At 45.6% G+C, this 26,199-nt stretch overlaps 1 protein-coding gene across 3 annotated transcripts in view; it reads left to right on the forward strand.

The window, feature by feature from the left end:
• The window catches only part of SEMA5A (semaphorin 5A), a 568,430-nt gene that overhangs the window by 375,686 nt on the left and 166,545 nt on the right, over positions 1–26,199 (forward strand). For all 3 annotated transcript variants that reach the window (XR_009491999.1, XM_010816848.4, XM_002696441.7), the window contains 2 exons: positions 19,038–19,323; positions 25,184–25,319. Coding sequence is in view for 2 of the 3 variants with exons in the window: in XM_010816848.4 (XP_010815150.2) it covers positions 19,038–19,323; positions 25,184–25,319 (422 nt within the window). In the remaining variant the exon portion in view is untranslated. The remainder of the gene's footprint in view (positions 1–19,037; positions 19,324–25,183; positions 25,320–26,199) is intronic.

Raw genomic sequence — 26,199 nt, forward strand, 5'->3', positions numbered from 1 at the left:
TTAAAGTTCTTTCTTTTCGTTTGTTGATTTTTCCTGTCCAAGTAAAATTCCAGTTAAAAATCAAAATGAGTTCTTCCGCAACCACAAATATTGCATTTAGACTTTGCTGCAAGCAAAGTAAAAAGTAATTAGGAGCACAGTGTCTTTCTTTTCCCAGAAGTGACACCCTGAAGAATATCTTGGAAAAATCATTCAAATTATAGCATGAGTTATAAGCACGGTTTCTTTGTATGTATTTCTAGGCGGATCAGGAACTCCGATTCTGCTAACACTCTGGGTGGAATCTCTTCCATCTGAGAGTCAGGTGAGGGCCTAAGTAAGGACAGTCACTGTAGGCATGCGTGTCCTAAATCATAGATGACGCTATAAAACTATGGACATTGCAAATCGGCCCAAATAAATATAGTGAAGCCGCCGCTTGGCTCGCAGGGTCATCATAGCCCCCATGGCACTGAATGGCCTGCCTTCCTCAGAGAGTGATGCCCTTCCCCACTGGGAGGCCCCCACTTCTGGGCAGAGAGCCCTGAGGGCCCCAGGCTGCTGTGTGTGCGGTGGTCATTCTCTCTCTGAGTTCTCTTGGGGCGCTTTGTTCTGCTGAACTCTGAGATATCGTTTCTACCTCTGGTTGGCTCTGGTTTTCTGCTCTGATTGCTCCTCCACCCAGCATGGATTCCGGTCTCTGACCCCCAGTTAGCTCTGCATCCATGGCCCCGCGGAGCCTGGACATTTATTCTCACTGACCTAGCTGGAGTCCACACTTGGCATCTGTTTGCACTTAGACCCGACGCTCTGTCTCTTTTCTTTCTGCCAAGTGCTGGAGTAATTTTCTTCCTTTACTGGAAGTTATTGCCTTACCTATCATCCCTTCTTTTTTGCCATATCCTTAACTTTCTCACACTCTGATGATAATTGCTTGTGCACGTGCTCTGCGGCTTCAGTTGTGTCCAACTCTTTGCAACCCTATTGTGTGATATTAGTGACTTAGCAGCAGCAGCAGCAGGGACTCATTAAATGATGCTCTTATGTTCTAAGTTTTCAACTGATGGAGGATTAGGCACAGGGGTTAATAAATGACCATTAGAGAGCTGGATTTGTTTGTGATAGAGCTGAGCAAATGTACTGGAAACTCTCAGAGCTGGTACCTTAAGCAGATGCAGACCATGAGCTGCTGAATGAAGAGGAGCAGGCTTCCATGTGGGGTTGGCAGGCAGCTTCCACAGCATCAGGCTCCCATCTGGGGAAATAAAAACCCAACGTTTTAATTGAAGATGCAGTTTCCATAAACTCATTCAAAGGAAGTACAATCACAAGGTGTATCACTTGCAGATCCCAGAACCCAGGCACCAGGAGCTGGGAAAGGGCAGCCCTCCACCCCAGGTCACCCCAGGAGCCAGAAAGCAGGGTAACACGCACATGTGAACTGACAGAGTCCTTTGGGCAGAGGTCATTTAAAATGATCACAGAGCCCTTTTCTTGGGCTCAGTGATCATTTTAAAAGGTAAGTGATGGAGACTTTGGAGGTGGAAATACCTGCCAGTCAATCAGTACTCACCCCTCAGGGAGCTGAATTGTCTCAGTTCTCAATTTCCTCATCTGCCAACTGGAGATAACTAGTCACTGGACCTGGAAGTTCTGATAATAAAATTAGACCATGTAGAGAAGGCAGTGGCACCCCACTCCAGTACTCTTGCCTGGAAAATCCCATGGGTGGAGGAGCCTGGTGGTTTGCAGTCCATGGGGTCGCTAAGAGTCAGACACGACTGAGCGACTTCACTTTGACTTTTCACTTTCATGCATTGGAGAAGGAAATGGCAACCCACTCCAGTGTTCTTGCCTGGAGAATCCCAGGGACAGGGGAGCCTGGTGGGCTGCCGTCTATGGGGTCGCACAGAGTCGGACCCGACTGAAGCGACTTAGCAGCAGTGGCAGCATCAGAGATAATAAATATTAGTAGCAAATAGCTGATTATAAATAGATGTAATGACTATGAACTCCCCAATGCCTGATTCAATATCTGACTTTAGAGCCAGAGAGTAAATACTTGTTGGCTGAGTGCACCTGGGGCTGTGGTTCCTGATTGCTGACACCTACCAGCCTCCTGTCTCCTGTCTCTCCTGACTCTGACCATCTGCCTCTGAGCTTTCCCTGCTCCTCTCTGGGCTGGCCTCTCCTGGCCGTCCTGTCTTGCTGCAGCCACATCCAAGTCCCCCAGGTACATTCCTGTCACTGCCCAATCCGTGGTACCCCCAGGGGTCAACAAGACCCAAGGTCCCTGGGAGGCCATCACTCAGCTAACAGCTGCTCACATATTATGATAGGCAGAGCTCTGGTCTTTGTTTTGGACATTTTCACACTTTTTTTTTTTTTTGGCTAACATTTCTCTGTTGAGGAAGGGAAATTTTATCAGCAGGGGAGGTGTGGAGGCTGGTACCTCTGAACCATGGTCAGCAGAATTTCTGATTTCAGATCCACTGTTGTGATTAAATTCTCTGTAGGATAATTTGCCTGTCCACAGAGGGAGTATCTTTCCATGACTGGATTAATTAAGTCATAGAGGGGACATGCATAGGGTGACCAGTACAGCAGTCACATACATTTTTCATTTGCCTCTGCCAGTCCTGTGCCAGGCGTCTTCCTTCTCAGCCTCCTGCCAAGCAACAGCCGGATACCAACCAACTCCATCTCCTCAGGCCACACCGTCAGTGGCAGTTCGGACCGTGGGGGTGTTTGTTTCATTTCTTTCCTAGCATTGCTGGAACAAAGTACCACAGACTGGGTAGCTTAAAACAGAAATGTGTCTTCTGAGAGTTATGAGGGTGAGAAGTCCCAGACCAAGTTGTTGGCAGCCCATACTCTTTATGAAGACTCCGGGGAGGACCCTTCCCCACCTCTTTAGTTCTCAGCTTCCCTCGGCTTGTGGCAGCATCACTCCAGGCTTTGCCTCTGTTTATGTGGCTTCGCCCCATGGCCCCGTGTCCTCATTTGGCCGTCTTCATTTCTTCATATGAGAACACCAATCGTATTGGATGTGAAAGTGAAAGCCACTCAGTCGTGCCAGACTCTTTGCAACCCCGTGGACCATACAGTCCATGGAATTCTCCAGGCCAGAATCCTGGAGTGGGTAGCCTTTCCCTTCTCCAGGAGATCTTCCCCAACCCAGGGATCAAACCCAGGTCTCCAGCATTGCAGGCAGATTCTTCACCAGCTGAGCCACAAGAGAAACCCAAGAATACTGGAGTGGGTAGCCTTTCCCTTCTCCAGTGGATCTTCCTGACCCAGGGATCGAACCAGGGTCTCCTGCGTTGCAGGTGGATTCTTTACCAACTGAGCTATCAGGGAAGTCTATTGGATTAGGGGCCTACCTCATTCCAGTATGGCTTCACCTGTACTAATTATATCAGTCATGACCTTATTTCCAAATAAGATCACATTTATAGATACCAGCATATCTTTGGGCGGAGCTGGGGGTAGGGAGGAGAAGGCAATGGCACCCCACTCCAGTACTCTCGCCTGGAAAATCCCATGGGCAGAGAAGCCTGGTAGGCTGTAGTCCATGGGGTCGCTAAGAGTCGGACACGACTGAGCGACTTCACTTTCACTTTTCACTTTCATGCATTGGAGAAAGAAATGGCAACCCACTCCAGTGTTCTTGCCTGGAGAATCCCAGGGATGGGGGAGCCTGGTGGGCTGCCGTCTATGGGGTCGCACAGAGTCAGACACGACTGAAGCGACTTAGCAGCAGCAGCAGTGGGGGCGGAGGGGGGGATACAATGCAACCCCTAACAGTGCCCTAAACAGGAAATATTCAAATGTTGAAATCTTAAACTTTGGCGTTCCATTTTCCAGTGACACTCTATTTCTGTGCGGCCACTAAACCCTCTGGGCACTCAGTGCCCCCATTTCAGCAGTATCCTCCTCACTCTTGGCAAACAACGTTGCCTTCTTGTTCCCAATGGGCATCAGAAGTCATCGAGGAGGGCTCAGGGGACAGTCCTCTTTGCCCAGGGCCGAGCTGGCCTGCACCTCTCTCCTCCTTCCATGCTCCAGAGCACTGGTGAGGAGAGTCTGTCCACTTAAGCCTCTGCTTTATCCGCTGTGCGTCTGTCCTCCAGCCTACGTCTCTGGGGAAGGAGTCCCTCTCTCCTAGGCAGCATTCTGATGTGGATTTCATCTCGCATATTCTCTCTCTGAATTATTCCCTCAATGGGCTGTAGAGAAACCCTGGCAACAATGAGCACTCACCCTCAGGTCAAGAGAAGTGCAAAGGATGCTCTTCAGGATGTGGGAACATGTAGAGAGAACATGAAAAGTCATGACCCTTCAGTGACCCCAGTCTCTGTGCTTCAGGGGCCCTCTTCTAGGCAAAGGGTGGCATCAAGATGACCAGGGTGATGTCCTGCCAGCCTACAGAAAGCCCTTATGAAGGACCTGTGAAGCCTCTGATCTTCCCCATTGTTCTTGTTCAGTCACTCAGTCATGTCTGACTCTTTGTGACCCATGGACTGCAGCCCGCCAGGCTTCCGGGTCCTTCACTATCTCCTGGAGCTTGCTCTAACTCATGTCCATTGAGTCGCTGATGCATCCAACCATCTCATCCTCTCCTGTCCCCTTCTCCTCCTGCCTTCAGTCTTTCCCAGCATCAGAGTCTCTTCCAGTGAGTTGGTTCTTCATATCAAAGGACTGCAGCTTCAGCATCAGTCCTTCCAGTGACTATTCAGGGCTGATTTCCTTTAGGATGGACTGGTTGGATCTCCTTGCTGCCCCTCCCAGAGACCCAGCATCCCTTCCTGGTATAGTTTCAACAACCTGCACTGAGCAAGCTAAGTGCCCTGAGTCTAATACCAGAGTTCCAGGCAGGAGTCTTATGTCTTCTGACACCACCAACACTAAGAGTTTCCCCAATGGGTAGCCTCCCACCTGCACCTTTGCAAGACCTGCGTGGTGGCCGCGCCATCGGCTGTCAGCAGGGGCTGACGAAGAGAGGAGAGCAAGGCTGACTGTGGCACCTTCCTGGAGTTTCCTCTTTCCTCCCTGTGTCATCTGGCTTTTCCTGCTCTTCAGCCCTGAGTCCTCTCCTCTGCACACACGCCTTCTAGGTGCCCTTTCAGGAGGAGCATGCAACTCCCTGCATGCGACTGCCCTCCTCAATGGACTCCTTCCCACACACTGTTTACACTGTTCTGACTTCCCCTGAGTTTTGCCTTTTCCCTAATTCCTATTATTCTGTAGCTCCAGTCAGTTGTAGTTTCCCTGAGAATTGGTGGGTCCCTTTCATTCCTTCCCCATGGTCGATGTTCAGGATTGTATTCACCCCACAACACTGGAGTTCGTGGTCCTTCTCCTGCTCAAGACCCTCTTGAGTCCCCGTTTCAGCTGCAGAGAAGGTGGAGACGCCATTGGCCAGCCTCCACTGCCTGACTGTCCTCCTCCTGCCCACCCCTTGCTCCTTCTGCTTTAACCTCTTATATGCTGCACTCTGGCCCTGGCCCTTCCTCTCTGCCAGGGATCAGCATTGTCTGTGAAGGGCCAGAGAGGAAATACTTTATCGTTTGCATCCATATGGCCTTTATTGCAGCTTTTCAATGCTGCCATTGAAGCATGAGAGCAGACATGGCCGTTGTGTACATCTATGCTGTATGACTGCAGCCATGAAATTAAAAGACGTTTACTCCTTGGAAGGAAAGCTATGACCAACCTAGACCATATATTAAAAAGCAGAGACATTACTTTGACAACAAAGGTCCATCTAGTAAAGGCTATGGTTTTTCCAGTGGTCATGTATGGATGTGAGAATTGGACTATAAAGAAAGCTGAACACTGAAGAATTGATGCTTTTGAACTGTGGGTGTTGGAGAAGACTCCTGAGAGTCCCTTGGAATGCAAGGAGATCCAACCAGTCCATCCTAAAGGAGATCAGTCCTGAGTGTTCACTGTTAAGGACTGATGTTGAAGCTGAGACTCCAATACTTTGGCCACCTGATGCGAAGAGCTGACTCATTTGAAAAGATCCTGATTCTGGGAAAGATTGAGGGCAGGAGGAGAAGGGGACGACAGAGGATGAGATAGGTGAATAGCATCACCGACTCAGTGGACATGTGTTTGGTTAGGCTCCGGCAGTTGGTGATGGATAAGGAGGCCTGGCGTGCTGTGGTTCATGGGGTCGCAAATAGTCAGACACGACTGAGCAACTGAACTGAACTGAACACTGTATGCTCACAAAACTTTATTTATAACCAGTGGGTAGGTCTAGGCTGCGGTCTATAGGGTGCTGACCCCTGTACTATCTGGAGAACTCTTTGCCTCAGACAGTCCATGTGGGCAATGGCTTTATTTCTATCTAGTCTTTGCTCTGATGTGCCTTCTCAATGGGACCTTGGCCCTGACCATCTTATTTGACATGACCCCCCTGCTTCATCTGGGGCTTCTCTGGTGGCTCAGATGGTAAAGAATCAGCCTGCACTGCAGGAGACCTGGGTTTGATCCCTGGGCCAAGAAGATCCCCTGGAGAAGGGAATGGCTGCCCACTCCAGTATTTTTGCCTGGAGAAACCCATGGACAGAGCCTGGCGGGCTACAGTCCAGGGGTCCTAAAGTGTCAGACAAGACTGAGTGATTAATGCTTTCACCTTCCCTCCTCCATCCAGCCCTCTTGATTCCCTTAGCTGTGTTCAACTTTGATCCTCCTTTAGTACTTGTCTCCTGTCCTCTGCTGGAATGAAGCTTCTCCAGTGGCCATTCTTATTTCCTTTGGCCACTGATGTATCCCAGATCTTTCAGCGTTAATGGGCTCATAGGAAGCACCCAATACATCACTTTTAAATAAATGAGTTAGTAGATTAGTAGTTTACATCTTTGTTTCCTCATCCATGAGTGTATGAATTCCTTGAGGGCAGCATTTAGATGGGATCAATTTTTGTGCACTCAGCATTTCATGTACTGCCTGAAATACAGTTGAGACTCCATCCATATTTGTTGAATGAGTTGGAGATAGCACATTTCATAAGCAGCAGAAATATGAATTTTGTTGTTAACAAAGGGAACATGTCATTGTTAGTTGTAACCCAGAATTTAAAACATAGAGATTTGTATATTTGAAATGGATGCAGGTCCGGACATTTAAAGAATCTTCCTTTACCACCTATTTCAACTCCCACTTTTAGCCATTATGTATTTCATCAGTTATCAAAGGCAGCATGATCGATTGGATAATGTTCTGGCAGAATTTGAAGCATTGAGTTATATGTTTGGTCGTATAAGTTTCAAAATCAGATTTTTCTCTCTGTGCCAAAATCACTCTTAAAGCAAATTTATGTGTTTAGTGCATTAAAATACTAGTCGTTAATAACCCTTATTAAATGATTACTGTAAAGCAGGATAATAAATGTTTCATAGTCGATGCTTAAAATAGAGAAGCTGTAAAACTTGCCTTTAAGAAACTGGTAATCAAATCGGGGAAATAGTCAACCCATGAAAGGGGGGGAAATAGCATATCCAAATTAATGTTGTACAAATTGAGTTTGTGGGTTCTGAGGGAACTGCTTGCTTGCACATGGACTGAAACCTCGGAGAGAACGTGAAAAAAGAATCCATCAGTGAGCTTTATGAACTCAACATGAACATCTCCCAGGGCATAATCTCACTGGGATGTAGCACCCTGCTTCTTTTCTTTCTTGGAGACAGCATCTATCTCTCTCTTGGGTTCTCCCACAATTTCTGCAGCTCCCCCATTCTCTGAGAGTCCAGCCTTGACCTCACTGTGAAGGAAAACACACTTGAAATCCATAGAGTCGTTTTTATGAGCTATTGTGTTTCTAGTTTAGAAAACTGTTTCTGTAACCATCACAAGCTCTCCTGGTTTGAAATACTTTATTGATGTTACCCACATTTAAATAGACTCTTTGAGGTCTTTAAAATACAATGATTAACCTCCTACTAATTAAAGATAATTTACTTGGAGAGAGAAAAATCCCTTCTGTGCTTAACTCTAAGGGGGAGTTGTTTCTGCTTATCATGAAGACAGGTGCTTTGTGGAGCTTGGCACTTCTTCCCGGGAGCAGACACCACTTCTTGGGGATGCAGACGTGGCTGGGATAGGGTGATCCTGTTGGGTTCCATCCTGGGGACAGTGAGATCACTTTTGGCACAATCTACAGACTGCAAGGAGATCCAACCAGTCCATTCTGAAGGAGATCAGCCCTGGGATTTCTTTGGAAGAAATTATACTAAAGCTGAAACCAGTACTTTGGCCACCTCATGCAAAGAGTTGACTCATTGGAAAAGACTCTGATGCTGGGAGGGATTGGGGGCAGGAGGAGAAGGGGACGACAGAGGATGAGATGCCTGGATGACATCACTGACTCGATGGACATGAGTCTGAGTGAACTCCGGGAGTTGGTGATGGACAGGGAGGCCTGGCGTGCTGCAATTCATGGGGTCGAAAAGAGTCGGACATGACTGAGCGATTGATCTGATCTGATCTGATAGAGTGCAGTCATCAAAGGTGTAAATCTTCTGAGTTAGGCTCTCCCTGTACAGACGAGATTTGCTAAAGCGGAAAATTCATGAGTAGAACCAGAGTTCACAGAACAAGCAAAGCAAAGACAAGTAGGGCCTGAACATGGAGTCTGTTTGTTTTAGGAGATCTGTAGTGTTTATCAAGGAAAATAAGCTCGGTAAAACCCAGAACAAAAGACATTGATGTATATAGTCTGAAGCCTAGTTTTGTCATTTTATCAGACAGCATCTGGGCAAATGCTTAAAAGGGGTGTCCTTATGAACAATGGACCCTGTTCAGCAGTGCAGCTGAAAGACTAAACCCTGACCACTGACTCAAGAAGTTTAAACTTGTTAAGGTGATGGCACGTGGACTTAGAGCTTGGGAGCAAAGTCATGTGACATGAGACACAGCATGACCAAATGCCATTTTCTAGTTTTCAGGCTTAATCAAGCCAATCAGAAGGCATTGTGGGCAGATGGTCTACCTTGAGGGGGATGGATGTATCTTGGAAATAGTGTTGTAAATCAATTCTGATTATCTTTATAAAGTCAGAAAAGAGTTTAAATAAATGGCCTCCCTGCATATCATCTGCCTGTCTGTGTACCTGCTGGAGTCTCTGATACATCCAATTATTATTCCATGCACAAGGAGTGGTGACGCTGACTGTTTATAACTTGCCAGGTAGATGGGAGGCTCCATTTATGTGTCTTCTGGAAATCTCTGCACAACACCCCCCACCACAAGGGAGATGGCACTGTCTCCATTTAGAGATGAGCAAGCTGGGTCAGAGGAATCAGCCTCCTGAACCAGGGCCTCATGGCTGATGCATGTGTAAGCTAGTAATTGAAGACAGATCCTCCTCCTTCTGTAGGCTCCCAGCCTCCCCTTTGGATAATTGACTTCTTGGGAAACACGACCATCATGAGCTGCCCCCATCTCTCTCCAGATGTCCAGATTTTTATGCACAAGCTGCCATGGTAGAGCGATATGGAGACAGTGGACATGGTGGCTGGTGTTTTCTGGATTGGTGAAAACTTGAGAAAGGAGGTAGAATGAGCTGGGGTTATTAAACCCAAGGCAGAAAAGTCTGTATGATTATTTAGCACACCCCTTTATGCATGCAGAAGTCTGGTAGGTGACAGGAAGGAACCAATTGTTGTGGTTGCTGCTGCTGCTACTGCTGCTGCTAAGTCACTTCAGTCATGTCCAACCCTGTGCGACCCCATAGACGGCAGCCCACCAGGCTCCCCCGTCCCTGGGATTCTCCAGGCAAGAACACTGGAGCGGGTTGCCATTTCTTCTCCAATGCATAAAAGTGAAAGTGAAAGTGAAGTCGCTCAGTTGTGTCTGACTTTTAGCGACCCCATGGACTGCAGCCCACCAGGCTCCTCCGTCCATAGGATTTTCCAGGCAAGAGTACTGGAGTGGGGTGCCATTGCCTTCTCTGATTCTTGTGATACTCTCTAAAAATAGTGGTGTGTTCTGTCTTGGTCCTTGAGCACTGAGTTCCTGAAAGTCGGGCAATCACAGAATCCCTTCAGGCGAATGTTGCAGGGTCTCTACTTGGCAATAAGGCATTTTTTCACCAAACTCAAGTTTGGCCACTTGCCCCTAAAGAATCCAATCCTGAGAGAGACAGGTGTTGAGTGAAAGGAAAGATAGCTTTATCGAGGAAGTCAGCAGTCCTGGGGAGAAGGTGGACTCATGTCCCAAAGAACCAACTCTCCACTCCCCGTGTCTTGCTTGGAGATTTTATAGGAAAAAGAGGAGGAGAAGGTTGCCGTGTATATGGTCAGCTCAAGGACCTTCTGCTGACTGGTGGGTGTTGAGGTAAGCTGTAGTCAACATCATTGACCTTCTGGTTCCAACCAGTCTGGGGTCTCTGTGCTTGTGGCCAGCATACAGTTAACTTCTCCCATTTGGCAGGGGTTTCAGCATCTGCAAGACAGCTCAGAGGATATATCTGAGAATATTATCTCTAGCCCTGGAAGAGGAACTAAAGGTCTTTGACTTTGCCTTAATGTCATGTATGGATGTGAGAGTTGGACTGTGAAGAAAGCTGAGCACTGAAGAATGGATGCTTTTGAACTGTGGTGTTGGAGAAGACTCTTGAAAGTCCCTTGGACTGCAAGGAGATCCAACCAGTCCATTCTGAAGGAGATCAGCCTTGAGATTTCTTTGGAAGGAATGATGCTAAAGATGAAACTCCAGTACTTTGGCCACCTCATGCGAAGAGTTGACTCATTGGAAAAGACTCTGATGCTGGGAGGGATTAGGGGCAGGAGGAGAAGGGTACGACAGAGGATGAGATGGCTGGATGGCATCACTGACTCGATGGATATGAGTCTGAGTGAACTCTGGGAGTTGGTGATGGACAGGGAGGCCTGGCATGCTGCAATTCATGGGGTCGCAAAGAGTCGGACACGACTGAGTGACTGATCTGATCTGATAAATATGAATATATGTAAATGATGATCTATAGTTTGATGATTAGCAACCAAGTGATAGGCACATGGCAGGCATCACCCTTGACTTTTCACAATGATACTGTTCTTGTTGTTCAGGGTGCTAAGTCATGTCCAACAAAATAATACTAAGTATCAGGTATTGTTATCACCATTCTAAGGGGCTTCCCAGGTGGCTCAGTGGGTAAAGAATCTTCCTGCAATGCAGGAGATGTAGGCAGACGAGAGTTTGATCCCCAGGTTGGGAAGATCCCTGGAGGAGGGCATGGCAACCCACTCCAGTATTCTTGCCTGGAGAATCCCATGGACAGAGGAGCCTGGTGGGCTACAGGCCAGAGGGTCACAAGGAATCAGACACGACTGAAGCGACTGAGCACACATTCTAAATGGGGGAAACTGAGAACTTGTGCTGTTACATAATCTGGCCAATTCTTACTGCCAGTAGGTGGAAGTATTGAGCCATGTATACATACACCTCAATCCTATACATATGCATGTAACACACTCAAAACATACACACACAAACATGTATATCTATCCATCTATCTGTATCTACTGATCTATCGATCCATCTACCTAGTCTTTTCCTAGAAATCTTAAGGAAAGAATTTTAGTATGTCAATGTCTTTTAAACCACTTTTTACTTAATTAAATTTTAGTTTAATTATCCAATCTTAATAAACACATAGATGAAGTTAGCTTTACTTTGGAACCCTCTGCTGCACATTTCCATGTAGCTGTGATAGGGAAACAATCTTCAAAAGAAAGAGAGGACCAGAAAATCTAGGAATATGCACAGAAATGATTTAGGTGGTAACTGATATCAAAAAATTATAGAACTGAAACCTCTGTCTCACTGAATATCATGTCTAAATATTGTTTCCATTAGCTCCTTTATTTTTGTGAAATGGCTGGCTATTTTAAGAACTCAACCTGGCTTTATTTATGTTTCTCAAAGTCTGATCACCTTTAATATATGCATGTTTGATTACTCATTTTCATTATGTGAAGTTCTACTTGTTGTTGTTCAGTCACTAAGTTGTGTCCGACTCTTTGCGGCCCCATGGACTTCAGCATGCCTGGCTCCTCTTTCTCCCACTATCTCTGGGAATTTGCTCAAATCAATGTCCATTGAGTCAGCAATGCTATCTAACCATCTCCCTCTGTCATCCCCTTCTCCTCTTGCCCTCAATCTTTCCCAGCATCAGGGTCTTTTCCAATGAGTCAACTCTGCATCAGGTGGCCAAAGTATTGGAGCTTCAGCCTCAGCATCAGTCTTTCCAATGAATATTCAGAATTGATTTCCTTAGAGTTGAGTGGCTTGATCTCCCTGCATCCAAGGGACTCTCAAGAGTCTTCTCCAGCATCACAATTCAAAAACATCAATTTTTCAGAAGGTCTACTAAATACAAATTATTCACAAGGAAAGCAAAAGGAAATCATGAAATAAAAATTGTAGCCTTCATTTATTGGGAGGGTATTTTGTATCAGCCTTTTTCTTTCCTAGGCTGAATAGTTGTTCAGGATGAAGGAACATTCTGGATGTCAGTTGTTCAGCCCAGGGTTTTAAGCCTGCTAGATATTTTCTAGTCTGCCTTTCCCTTTGATTGCAAAAAAATTAAAACTTTGATAGATTTTTATTCTCGTAAGATTTTTATAGAGTTGGAAAATCAGAATTCCTCCCTATCTTTAATGTCCATTCTCATCGGTTTAGACAAATATTTCTATATCAAGAGCCTCTCAGTGGTCCAGTCAGTCATTAGATTGGACCACTGAGCCTGGTGCCCCTCCAGACTGGTGCAATATGCTATGGAGCAGAGAAAAGACCAAGTGGAAGGATCCATCTGGCAGTTTAGAGTTTGGTTGTACATGGTCAGAAACCCCTCAAAAATATTGATGCTTTTGCCCTTCTTACAACTCGTTTATTTATATTGCTGGGTCCCTACTCAGTGTTCACATCTTCATGGCCACTATTATGTCAGTAAATGTACAAAATAAAAGTGCTTATATCATGAAACATAATTCCTCTTTTAACAAATTTGGAGAATACTCTGTAATCTGTTACTCGATATGTTTTACAAACATGAGGGGGAAAAACAGCTTCTCCATGCATATATTTGATAATAAGCTGACAAATACTTGTGTCTGTTTTTATTCTGAATTAGCAAAACTACTATTCATTTGTAGCTTGATAATGATGACGAATAAAAGACCTGTCTTTCATGCACCCACATTCACTGTAGACAGGAAGGCCACTGACTGATTTCTCACTTGTTCAGTTCACTCAGGAGTGAAAGATACTAGCTTATGGTGAATCACATTTTAACAAGAGACAGGACTTAAATAATGGAAGGGAAACAATATGCATTTTATTATACCGCCAGGTGAGATTCAAGTACTGCCTACCTCCAGATTTCTATCTATAAAGGCAACAGCTCCTTGGCTTTCTATTTAACAGCTATCACTGCTTTTCCACTATTTTGGCAAAGGAACAGGATGTTGGCTGAGTTTTAAAAGGCTCTGGAACTTCCTGATATGACAGCAGGTCACCCATCAGAACCCATCATCCCCCTGAAGGGATATGAGGCTGCAGGATGTGTTTCCAACTGTAGCTTAGCTCCTTCACTAAAATATCTGTAAGATGTGGTGGGTTAGAGAAACACATGACAACGTTGTTGTTTTTGTCATTCAGTTGCTAAGTCATGTCTGACTCTCTGCAGCCCCACAAACTGTAGCCCACCAGGCTCCTCTGTCCTCCACTATCTCCCCAGGTTTGCTCAAGTTCATGTCCAGTACTGCATTCCAGGTACAAATTCTTCCCTTGTTTTCCCAGTAGGAAAGAAATCTATTTGCACATTTCTATATAAAAAGCTCTATGTCACCCTATCATAAAATGGGTTAGAGTGGTGTGGAGAGACATCGGAGGTTCTCCAGGGAAAGAGGAACCCATGGGCAAGTCTGCTAGGCCTGACTCAGTACTCCTCTTTTATGAGAAATCTGGGTGAGACTGTTCAGTGGGGTGGACGATGAGCATGGATAGATGCTCTCATGATCCCTGGTGCATGCGCCCGTGCTCTGGTGGACGTCACTGGAAGCATCTTCTCCAGAATTGAGGCAAATGCTTCCCACGCTATTCTTGTTTAATGAGCTCTGGGATTCTTGACTCCTTCCTCCAACTTTTCTTTCTGTGGCATCCTTGATGTCTCTGATAGCTGCAGAGTAAAGATTTATCGGAGCATCCCTCTTCCCCTCTGGTCTGTTCTCAGACCCTCCTCGTCTTGGTCCTGAGTAAAACCCAGCCACCACTGTGGTTTCTGAAACATTGCCTGGAGTTCCAAGACCTGTTCTTCAATGTTGTTGAAGTAACTGTTCTCTCGCAGCCCGTTATGTTTTCAGTGAAGTGTAATGGTCCATGTATAGGCTTTGTGGTCAGACCATCTAGACTCAGGACATAACCTCCTCTTGGATGCTGGTTGTGTGAACTTGGTCGGGTTCCTCTGGGCTGTAGTGTCTTCATCTATGAAACTGGATGGGTAACACAAGCATTTCCTTCTATGATTCCTGGGAGTTTCCTGAGCTTCTGAAAGAGAAGCAGCTAGCCTGGAGCTTTTTACAAGAGTTTAGCACTCAATAGAGATTTTAGAGTTTTTAATTTCAATAGAGATTGGGCTTCCCTGGTGGCTCAGATGGTAAAGAATCTCCTTCAATTCAGGAGGCCTGGGTTTGAGCCCTGGGTTGGGAAGATCCCCTGGAGAAGGGAAAGGCTACCCACTCCAGTATTCTGGCCTGGAGAATTCCATGGACTGTATAGTCCACTGGGTTGCAAAGAGTTGAACACAACTGAGTGACTTTCACTTCACTTCGGAGATTTTTTAAATTACAGACCAACTTTGAGCCGGAAGACACCAAGGCAGATCTTTTTTATGTTCTCAGCTCCTTGATTTCCTGCTCAAGGCTTCCTGGATCCTACAGATATTTCCTATGTGGTTTTCATGCTGTGTCTCCCTGAGTTACTGGCAGAAGTAGGTAGTCGTGAGGGTGCTTGATAAAGCTTGTGGACTCTGTCTCACGCCTCATCCACCCATGCTGGGAGCTATAGCTAGACACACCTACGTCTTCCTTCCATTTCTTCATTTTCCATAAGGTCTGTTGGTGATGAAGGTGGTTTTTTGTTTGTCTTCATTTCACTGAGCAAACTGCAGTCTGGTTATATGAGCCTGGGTGCAGAACCCGCTCTGCAGAGATTTAACCTTCTCTTCAGAATTAGGCATACAGGTGAATATTATCTTTAGAAACTCAATAGAGTCTTATAAATTGTTTCATATATTTGCTTTAGGGGGTCTGCTTCAGTGAGTAATTCTTCTTGGGAGACAGTGAACACGGATTCTAAACTCCCCAACTATTATGCTTTTCTTTTCAAAAACACATTCCAGGGTATTAAAGCAGACTGTACAGTAAATATGTCTGACTTCCATCTCATATGTTTTAATGCAAGCTAGGGTGTTTTTTACAATATCTGTTTCGAGTTAAAGCAAGTGATCAGCCACTATGTTTAACAGTTGATAAATTAAAATCAATTCTTATTGAAATCTCTATTTTTAATACTTTAGTACACATAAAACTATTTAAGAACAATATCATGAGCTAAAGAGAGAAGCACATGACATATACAATGTATAGTAGAATATTTTTACATTTTTAGAATGTGAGAAAGTGAGGGTGTTAGTTGTTTAGTCGTTTCCAACCCTGCGACCCATGGACTGTAGCCCAATTCCTCTGTCTGTGGAATTCTCCAGGCCAGAATCCTGGAGTGGGTTGCCATTCTCTTCTCCAGGGGATCTTCCCAACCCAGGGATCCAGCCCCAGGCTATGGCATTGCAGGTAGATTCTTTACCCTCTGAGCCACCAGGGAAGCTGTGAAGTTGAATGAATTTGAAACATTTTGTGATGACATCAACTCTTGATTGAAATTCAGTCGAATTTGGTTGAAAGCTGGTAGCACCTTTCAGGACAGAATAGTACTCAGCACCCTCTTCATGTCAGTCTTGGAATCAGCGTCTGTTTTTCAGATCCTGAGTGAGTGAGTGAGTGAAGTCGCTCAGTCGTGTCCGACTCTTTGCGGCCCCATGAACTGTAGCCTACCAGGTTCCTCCATCCATGGGATTTTCCAGGCAAGAATACTGGAGTGGGTTGCCATTTCCTTCTCCAGGAGATCTTCCCAATCCAGGGATTGAACCTGGGTCTCCCGCATTATAGACAGATGCTTTACCGTCTGAGCCACCAGGGAAGTCCTATTTCAGATCTTAGGTGAGCCCAAACCAGGCCTAATGCTTAACATTAATGGATCATCTTGTAGCCAAATCTATTTTTAGTTGCCCTGCTGATAACATGTCTGTTGGTACAACATGATTGGATCTGACAAAGCACAAGGCCAATTGAATTGTCCTCCAAAGCCAATTGTCCCTGAAATATGCCCTGTGGATACAGTTGTGTGTATTTTTCCATTAATTTTGAAGGATATTTTCCTATTATCTTAATTGCACCATAAATTAAGGCACTTGCTGATTGAGTAGAAAACTCTCAGCAACGGAGAAAAGCATAAGAATCAAACCTGGTTATTAGAGTTTTTAAAAGATAAGTGTTAGGGCACAGCTGTGTCTGACAGCCGCTTCCCACCTAGTGCTAGTGGTAAAGAATCTGCCTGCCAGTGCAGGAGACTTAAGAGACGTTGGTTCGATCCCTGGGTTGGGAAGATCCTCTGCAGAAGAAAATGGCAACCTGCTCCAGTATTCTAGCCTGAGAAATCCTTGGACAGAAGAGCCTGGCTTGCTACAGTCCATGGGGTTGCACAGAGTCAGACACGACTGAGGTGACTTAGCATGTCATGGCATGGTGTCTGAAATGGTATCATCTTTATTATCAATAGACTCAAACAGCAAGTCATGAAGATAATGCTTTCAGTGCTGTATACAAAGTTCTGTTGACAATCTATAATAAATTCCTAAATGCCTAATGAGTGTGGTGATTAAGTAAAGGTTTGCAATAATTTGTCATTTCTAAGTCCATAATTTTGATCTAATCATGAGATCAGAAAGGCAGTGACTCCATCTCAATACTCTCTCCTTCTCTAAATGAATTCCCCAGAAATAAGAAAGTAAGAATTATCACATTTTGTAGTCATCATAGTAACAGGAATGGCTAAAGCTGATTCAGGACACTAACCTTATAGTTTCAGTTTCCACAAATGAAAAACATTTTTAAAGTCCTTACTGAAAGCACATAATTTATGCCAAAGTCATACTCGAGTATGTAAGTAAAATCAAAGAATATTGTTTTCTTCTACACAAAGTGAAAGGGAAGTCGCTCAGTCGTGTCCCACTCTTTGTGACTCCATGGACTGCAGCCTACCAGGCTTCTCCGTCTATGGGGTTTTCCAAGCAAGAGTACTGTAGTGCGGTGCCATTGCCTTCTACACAAACATGATATTAATGCAATACCTCCATATTCTGAGTCACATTTCATGTTTTTAGTATTTTTCTCCCACTTTTTTCCCCAAATTCATATAGCTTTTATTATGGTATATTATAGTAATTGTTCTATTTTATTATTATTGCTGAGAATCTCTGTGTCTAATTTTTTTCTTTCTTTTTTTTTTAACCTTTATTGTTTTACAATAGGTCCTTGTTGGCCATCTATTTTAAATATAGCCTCATGTACATGTCAGTCCCAAACTCCCAATCAGTCCCTCCCCTAACCCTTCCCTTCCAATAACCATAAGTTCATTCTCTAAGTCTGTGAGTCTGTTTCTGTTCTGTAAATAAGTTCGTCTCCCACTGTTTCTGAAGGTTATTAAGCATATACAAATAAAGTACTGTCTCTGGCTTTAAAGTGTGTTGCAAAGTTTTGCTGCTGATTTTTGATGGTATTAATGTTATGTACCTATCGAAAAGTTGTGTGTGTGTTAGTCACTCAGTCATGCCGAACTCTTTGTGACCCCATGGACTGAACCTTCCAGGCTCCTCTGTCCATGGGTTTTCCCAAGCAAGAACACTGGAGTAGGTTGCTATTTCCTACTCCAGGAGATCTTCCCAACCCAGGGATCAAACCTGGGTTTCCTACATTGCAGGCAGATTCTTTACTATCTGAACCATCAGGGAAGCCTCATTATGTACCTAAGTGCTATATTAACTCGGGATGCTTATGTGTGGAATCACACTGGCTATTTCCTGTCACTTAGAACTCATGTGAGCTTCCCTAGTGGCTCAGACAGTAAAGAATCCCCTGCCAATGCAGGAGACCTGAGTTTGACCCCTGGGCTGGGAAGATACCCTGAAGAAGGAAATGGCAACCCACTCCAGTATTCTTGCCTGGAGCATCCCATGGACAGAGGAGCCTGGTGGGCCGCAGTCCATGGAGTTGCAAAGAGTCAGACACGACTCAACAGCTAAACAGCAGAACTCACGCACCAGGTTCCACCAGTGGTGTAGATCATTACGGTGCTCTTTGGGCCTTGTGTTCCTTCTATAAGAACACAGTGTTAGCCACACAAAATCAAGTCTCCTTGGAATAAATACTGAGCAGGCAAGATACAAAGGAGTAGCTTGTGGATGTTTAGGCTTTTCTTCTCTCTTGCTTTTATTTTAATCATCTTTTTATTTTACATTGGAACATAGTTTTGAGGATTCCCTCATGGCTCAGTAGGTAAAGAAATTACCTGCAATGGACCACCTGTAATGCAGGGGACTCTGATTCAATCCCTGAGTCCAGAGCCTCCTCTCGAGAAGTGTATGGCAACCCATTCCAGCATTATCTGGGAAATCCCTTGGACAGAGGAGCTTGGTGGGTGATAGTTCATGGGGGCTGTGAAGAGTCAGACACAACTGAGCCGCCAAACCACCACCACCATGGTTGATTTACAGTACTATGTTAGTTTCGGGTGTACAGCAAAATGATTCAGTGACACACGTGTCTCTTTCTTTTTCACATTCTTCCCCCGGTTAGGTTGTCACATAATGTTGAGCAGTTTGCTGTGCTGTCCAGTGGGCTGAGCCTTTTCTTCTTTCCTGTTGTTTCTAGAACCAAACTTCGTGTCCTCTTACGACATCGGAAATTTCACCTACTTCTTCTTCCGAGAAAATGCCGTGGAGCACGACTGTGGGAAGACCGTGTTCTCCCGAGCTGCCCGCGTGTGTAAGAACGACATCGGGGGCCGCTTCCTGCTGGAGGACACGTGGACCACGTTCATGAAGGCTCGCCTCAACTGCTCCCGCCCGGGTGAGGTGCCTTTCTACTACCATGAACTCCAGGGCACCTTCTTCCTGCCCGAGCTGGATCTGATCTACGGCATCTTCACCACCAATGTGTACGTAACTGCAAATCGTTCTTGCCCTGCTCTTCCGCTCCTTGTGAATGATTCTACTGTTCTCTGCCCTTTGAGCTTTGCAAGTTGCTTTAACAGAGATGTTTCTTCTTTCTCTGGGCTAACAGCCAAAAAAAAAAATTTGAGTATGAATTCAGTGCTACTGAAAGGGATGTGATTTCTGAGATGGGTCTTAGGAATATAAAGCTGCTCAGAAAGTTTTGCTCTATCCTTCTGTTATGGTAGCTTCAAATTATTCTCTGTAAATTTTTCCTTCTGATTTACTAGTGTGTTCTGGGCATGTTCTGAAATGCTAGAATATATTAGATGTCTTTTTTTTTTTAAATTTATTTTTAACTGGTGGTTAATTGCTTTACATTGTGTTGGTTTCTTCTGCTGTGCCACAACATGAATCAGCCAGTTATATATGTGTCCCCTCCCTCCCCATCTTACCGCTCTGGGTCTTCTTTTTTTACCCTATACATAAGTCATGCATCTTTGCATAATGAAACCAGTGTTGTCTGGAGAATCTGATCTTTGTGATAACATAACTTTTAACTGAACTGCACATATAGGAAGAGCACATAAGTAGGCTTACCCTATTTTATTAGATGAATAACTTAGACATTTCTAAAAGAATGATTCTACTTTTAAAGTATTTTGGGGAAAAAATATAGTGTTTTATTTCTTGCGGGGAGATACTCTTCCTTGAGAACTGACACTATTTGGACTAAGTACAGGATGTACAGTTTCCTGACTCGCATTCACTCTGGTGGAGTGTGGTGGGACCCCACACTTAATTCCCTTCCTTAGCTGAGGTGCTCAGACTCCATGAGATGAAACCCACCACAAGGAATTACAGAGACTCAAGCTCCACTTTCCTCCACCTTCGCAGTGGGCATGATGGTTCTGCAGGGTGATTTCTGCTTTGCATCACCTTTGAAACCTCTCATCTGGTGACCTAATGGTTTGGACAAAAGCCAGATATCTGTGTCCAGGGTAAAGGAGCAGAGTCAGGATGAGTTGAGAATGCCAATCATGGAGGTGCGATGGCCAAGTGTATGGGTCTGTCCCAGATCACGAGACCAAGAGATTGGTCACTGGGACAGTCGGTCAGTCTATGATGTCTCATTAGCTTCCCAAGTCTTGTTGACTTCTGTTTTCGTGTCCTCTGCATCCAAATGGTGCATGCTCAGTCACTCAGTAGTGTCTGACTTTTTGCGACCCCATGGACTGTAGTCATGAATGCAGGCTCCTCTGTCCCTGGGATTTTCCAGGCAAGAATACTGGAGTGACTTGCCCCTTCTTCCTCCAGGGGATTTTCCTGACCCAGGAATCAAACCCAGGTCTCCTGTGTCTCCTGCATTGGCAGTGGGATTCTTTACCACTGAACCACTTGGAAAGGCTGCCCATGAATTGCATTTCTGAAGAATCACGTCATCTGCATCTTACTTCCTTGTTACTCTTCCCTCCCGTTTTTCCTGCTGAGCTTAAGTGTTAACATTTGCTTTCAAACAAGTTTGTTCCTGAGGAGTCTTCTGTCTGATGTAAAGTTAGAAAAACAAGACTAAAATGGATGACTTGCTACTCACCCCCACCCCACCAGGACCATCTTTGTTGTAAATCTGGTTTTCAACCCCAGAGGTTATTTTCTCTCCTTGATAAGTTTCTTTGGGGGAAAAAAAAATCAATGTATAGCTTCTGAAGTTGATTTGCTTTCCAAAACCTTATTTAAGAAATAGTGTAAGCTGCACAAGATGAATGTTCACTGGCTCTGTTAACATCAATTTTACACACAATGGAGCTTGGCTTACCGAGACGTTCATTCCCCTGGCTGCGGGCAAAAGGGAACAATTTAAAAAGTGGTGGAAGTTCTGTGTCTGGGCCATTCCAGGAGGGTGAGTGGTCTATTTAGATACTTGCAAAGATAGGTTTCAGACTATTCCAGAATATTTGCTTAGTGTTGAAGATGCTCATCATGTTGGAAATCTGATACAGAGACCTTATACTAACAGGAAGAGAATCACTAGACCTTCCACATCTCTCTCCAGTACTTATTCTCAGTAGGTCTTGGGAACTGCTTTCTGACCTATCTGTTGCAAATCCCGGCAGACGTCTCACCTCTGCTCCCTCTCCTGTCTCAGCCTTGCTCTTACTCCCTCAGGAGATGACTGCATTCTTCGCAAGACATACTCGAAATGGAGAGAAAATGACAGTTTGAGGTACCGGTTGTGTCCTGTCTCTGAACCGATGGCTAAAACTGCCCTAGCTGAGCTTTCCAGTGCTTAGGCTCATAGGTTTGTTTGGTCTCCAGTACTGGGGAATAGGGATAAAGTTCAGTGTTCCAACTCATTCTGTCCCTAGTTGTTCAGTTTCTAAGTCATGTCTGGCTCTCTGTGAGCCCATAGACTGCAACACACCAGGCTTCCCTGTCCTTCACCATCTCCCAGAGTTTGTTCAAACTCATGTCTGTTGAGTTGGCAATGTCATTCAACCTTCTCATCCTCTGTCGCCCCCGTCTCATTCTGCTGTTAATCTTTCCCAGCATCAGGGTCTTTTTTAATGAGTCGACTCTTTGCATCAGGTGGCCAAAGTATTGGCGCTTCAACTTCAGCACCAGTCCTTCCAATGAATATTCCTGAATATTCAGGAATATCATTCAGTCCTTCCTGAATATTCATTCAGGGTTGATTTCCTATAGGATGGACTGGTGGGATCTCCTTGCTGTCCAAGGAGCTCTCAAGAGTCTTCTCCAGCTAGAGCTCAGTGATTTTCTCAACCCTGGGGCATGGATTGGGCTGCAGGAAATAGTACATTCCTGCAACAGAGTCTCTGAAGAGATTTGCCTGGTTTTTTTCTTCCCCTGGAATCTAAAAATGCTGGCTTTCAGATAATGTAGTTGTGGGAGTAGGGGAGGGTTAACGTTTTGATTTTTCTTCTTTTGTTAAGAGACAAGGAGCTAAAAGGAACGCCTCTACTTTTCTTCTAGTGGCTTCCAGCAGATTCTAAGTTCCCCTATTGTTGGGCTCACCTGGGGGGAGGGAGGGGGTGCAGCCACTCTTACATGCCTAGGCTCTGAACAGGGAAAGAAATGAAACAGAACATTAGATACAGCAGTATTATCCATGACAGAGGCCAGCTTGCAACATGTGGTTGAAGGTCTATTAGCCACATGGATATATCATTGTAGACCCCAGCTTTCAGCAGACTTTTCCACAAGGTCATGGTAGACCAGACCTGGGCTGACCACCACTGCCTGCAGGGACCAACGGGGGAAGGTGAGTGTGCAATTCTGGCTGGCAGACCCATCCCAGGAAGAGTGGGTGAAGAGCTGCCGGGGGGTGGTCACTCGGGCCCTTCCTCCTCACCCTTCTCAGTTTGCAGCAAGTTAAACGATAGAGGAAAGGCAGGAAAGTGCATGTGTGTGTGTGTGTGTGTGTGTGCGTTGTATGCACAGAACACATAACCTGTACCAATGGGGCTCTGCTTTCCAGGAGGTGGGAAGAAGTGTCTACCAACACGTGTCAGGGATACTCAGAATGACAGCCCCTGGGGCATTCAGTTTGACATCAGAGACCCCACCCAGTGCCCTTCAGAGTGAGTGAGTGCAGTGAACTGGGAAATGGATGCAGGCAGGTGGGGGATAAGTGTCTTCCCTTCCCAAGAAAGAGCCATAGCAATGGGGTCAAAGGCAGGAGCACCAGGGCCCCCTGCAGTTCAGTTCAGTTCAGTCGCTCAGTCGTGTCTGACTCTTTGTGACCCCATGAACTGCAGCACACCAGGCCTCCCTGTCCATCACCAATTCCTGGAGTTCACTCAGACTCACGTCCATTGAGTCAGCGATGCCATCCAGCCATCTCATCCTCTGTCGTCCCCTTCTCCTCCTGCCCCCAATCCCTCCCAGCATCAGAGTCTTTTCCAATGAGTCAACTCTTCGCATGAGGTGGCCAAAGTACTGGAGTTTCAGCTTTAGCATCAGTCCTTCCAAAGAAATCCCAGGGCTGATCTCCTTCAGAATGGACTGGTTGGATCTCCTTGCAGTCCAAGGGACTCTCAAGAGTCTTCTCCAACACCACAGTTCAAAAGCATCAATTCTGCGCTCAGCCTTCTTCACAGTCCAACTCTCGCATCCATACGTGACCACAGGAAAAACCATAGCCTTGACTAGATGAACCTTTGTTGGCAAAGTAATGTCTCTTCTTTTGAATATGCTATCTAGGTTGGTTCTGGTTTCTTTCCCCTCAGCCTGTGATGTGGACTCAGGCACCTCCCTGTACCTTTGTCCGTATGTCTGTGAAGTCAGGCTGGCCTCAGGAACTAGAGTTTCCCTGTGATCAACAAGAAGGTCCCTGTCAGGCACTTAGCAGAGGGCTTGGAGAAGTGAGCCCCTCGCTGTCGCTGTGCCAGGACCGAGGAGTGGTCACCTGGTCCCCGGGTGGTATCCCTCCTGGGGGTCCGGCTGCCGTCCTCATTCTAACATACTTGTCTTGTTCTTGCTGAAGTCCACTCACACGTCCAAAGGCTAATTCTACCTTAGACATTTTTGACTTATCTTCTTGTTTTCCAAGGGTAATATGCAAAGAGTAAAATTAGTAATGAGTTCACATTTATTGTTTATCATTTTATCCGCCAGAAGTGGGGGTGAGTCTTCCCTCCAGACTCTCTTCTCTGGGGCTTCCAGAGGGAACAGGTATACCTGCTCTCAAGCCTCCAACCTTCCATGGGGTGTCTTTTGTTACTCTCCACACAGAGCTGTCACCAAGAATTCAAAATTTCCATTTTGGTGCCAACCTACCTGGAGGTTCAGTCCAACTCCCCCATTTAGTAGCTGGGTGATTTGGAGCAGTTGTCTCAACCTCATTTGGTCAGTGAATGTCCCCTCCCTTAAGAAGCTTAGATGAGTTGGAGTTTGTAGATATCTACCACCTATTTGTGTTTTTCAGATGAACCAAGGATAAAGTAGACATTCACATTTTATAGTTTCTTGCTTTTTCTTTGCCTTAGGAAATACAGTTGATAAGTAGACATACTATTGGCTAATAGCATAAACATGAAATTTTAAAACCATAGCTGAGCTCATAATGTAGATTTACTTAACCAAAAAAAAAAATATTGCTTTTTTCCACTTAATAAAAGGGCCTTGGACTCCGAGAGCCTCGCATTGACAGCCTTCAGTCCTGCAAAGACTGAATTCTGAATTAAAGCTTCAAGAGGTCCTATGTCAGTGCTCTGCCAAATATTTGTCTTTGACCCTTTGAATTTAAAATACTTTTCACATATACATGTACATATACGCGAAGGATCTCTAACAGGCACTTGTTGCAAAATGCTTTCAGTTGTTTATTTTTAAAAGATGACAAATACTCACAACTATTTGGGGCTTTTACAGACAGAAGCAGCAGCAGCTCACCCCACTGCCAGCTAAAGTGCCCAGATTAGAGTGTGGGGAGAGAACCTTGCCAGGTGATGGGAGGCCCATGCCCTGGAGGAAGAACTCTGTTTCCTCCAGGAATTTTATTTATTTTTTTTTTCCTCCAGGAATTTTAAAGGTATAACATACAGCTCCTCAAAAGCTTCTATCATTTCTGCCCCAGCTGGGTGCGGACTCCATCCTGTCCGTGGGATTACAAGCATCATAACTGCTAAATACTGTTGTTTCTAGAATGAAATGTTGGAGGAAAAAAAAACCCAGAGGAGCACCATCACTGCTTCAGCCTCATCTGTAGGGTGTTTATTCCTGCTGATCTTGAGTGTTCCCCTAGAAGGTGTTTCCTGGGCACCAAGAATCTGTTGTGGGGAGCAGAGCTCACCTTCGAGGGTGCTCTCTGACCCGTCTTCTCCTCTTTCTTCCTCACCTCCCCAGGAACAGCATCGCTGCCTCGGCCGTGTGCATCTTCAACCTCAGCGCCATCTCTCAGGCCTTTAACGGGCCCTTCAAGTACCAGGAGAACTCTCGGTCCGCCTGGCTGCCGTATCCCAACCCCAACCCCAACTTCCAGGTAATTCCGGGGACAAAGGACCACTCCTTCAGTCATTCCCGCTGCTCACCCAGATAGCAGGCAGAAACCTTGTGCAGACAGACAGGCTGGGGCCACTGAAACCCTGGTACTCGCACAGTGCAGCTGTGAGCTGCCCCACCCCCAACCCCCTGTGGGACAGTCCCTCACTCAGCTTGTCTCATGTAAATAGACCACGGCCTTTTGTGTCCTGAGGCGCCCGGCCTTCAAAGGGTCTTTTGTCAGCTGGGACGCCTGAGCTTGGACTGCAAAAGGCCAGCACAATGCAGCAGGTTGGGAATCCAGCTTCAATTAGTACTAATGATGGTGGGCTCTGTGTCCCCAGGAGCTCTGACTCCTAATGAATGATGCTGTAATGAACGTGGTCCAGGACACAGAGCAGTGGGGATGCACAAACAGAATTGAGCTCTAATTGGGTATGCAGTGAGATTTCCTGTTGGGGTGAATGGGATGTGATGGGGCGGCTGTGGAGAAAACAGGAGCAGATGGAGGCCATTTGTGTATAAGGCACCAAATGCCGCGTGTTCAAGCTGTCAGGGGCTCTGACATCATCTGCTGTCATCTACCCATGTTGAGAGGGAGCTGAAACCAAAAGGGATGAAAGCCTCTACTGTTTAGTCGGTCAGCAGGTGTGTTAGTCAGCTCTGGCTGCTGTAACAAAATGCCACAGACTGGAAATTTCTTTTCTCACAATTCTGGAGCCTAAAGTCCATGATCAAGGTTCTGGCCCATTCAGTTTCTAGAGTGTACTCCCTTCCTAGTTTGTAGATGGCCAGCTTCTCACCATGTCCTCATGTGGCTTTTCCTAGGTGAGCATGAAGTGACACTAACCCTATGAGATCAGGGCCCCACCCTTATGACC

This window comes from Bos taurus, chromosome 20 (genome assembly GCF_002263795.3).
Source record: "Bos taurus isolate L1 Dominette 01449 registration number 42190680 breed Hereford chromosome 20, ARS-UCD2.0, whole genome shotgun sequence".
NCBI lineage: Eukaryota > Metazoa > Chordata > Mammalia > Artiodactyla > Bovidae > Bos > Bos taurus.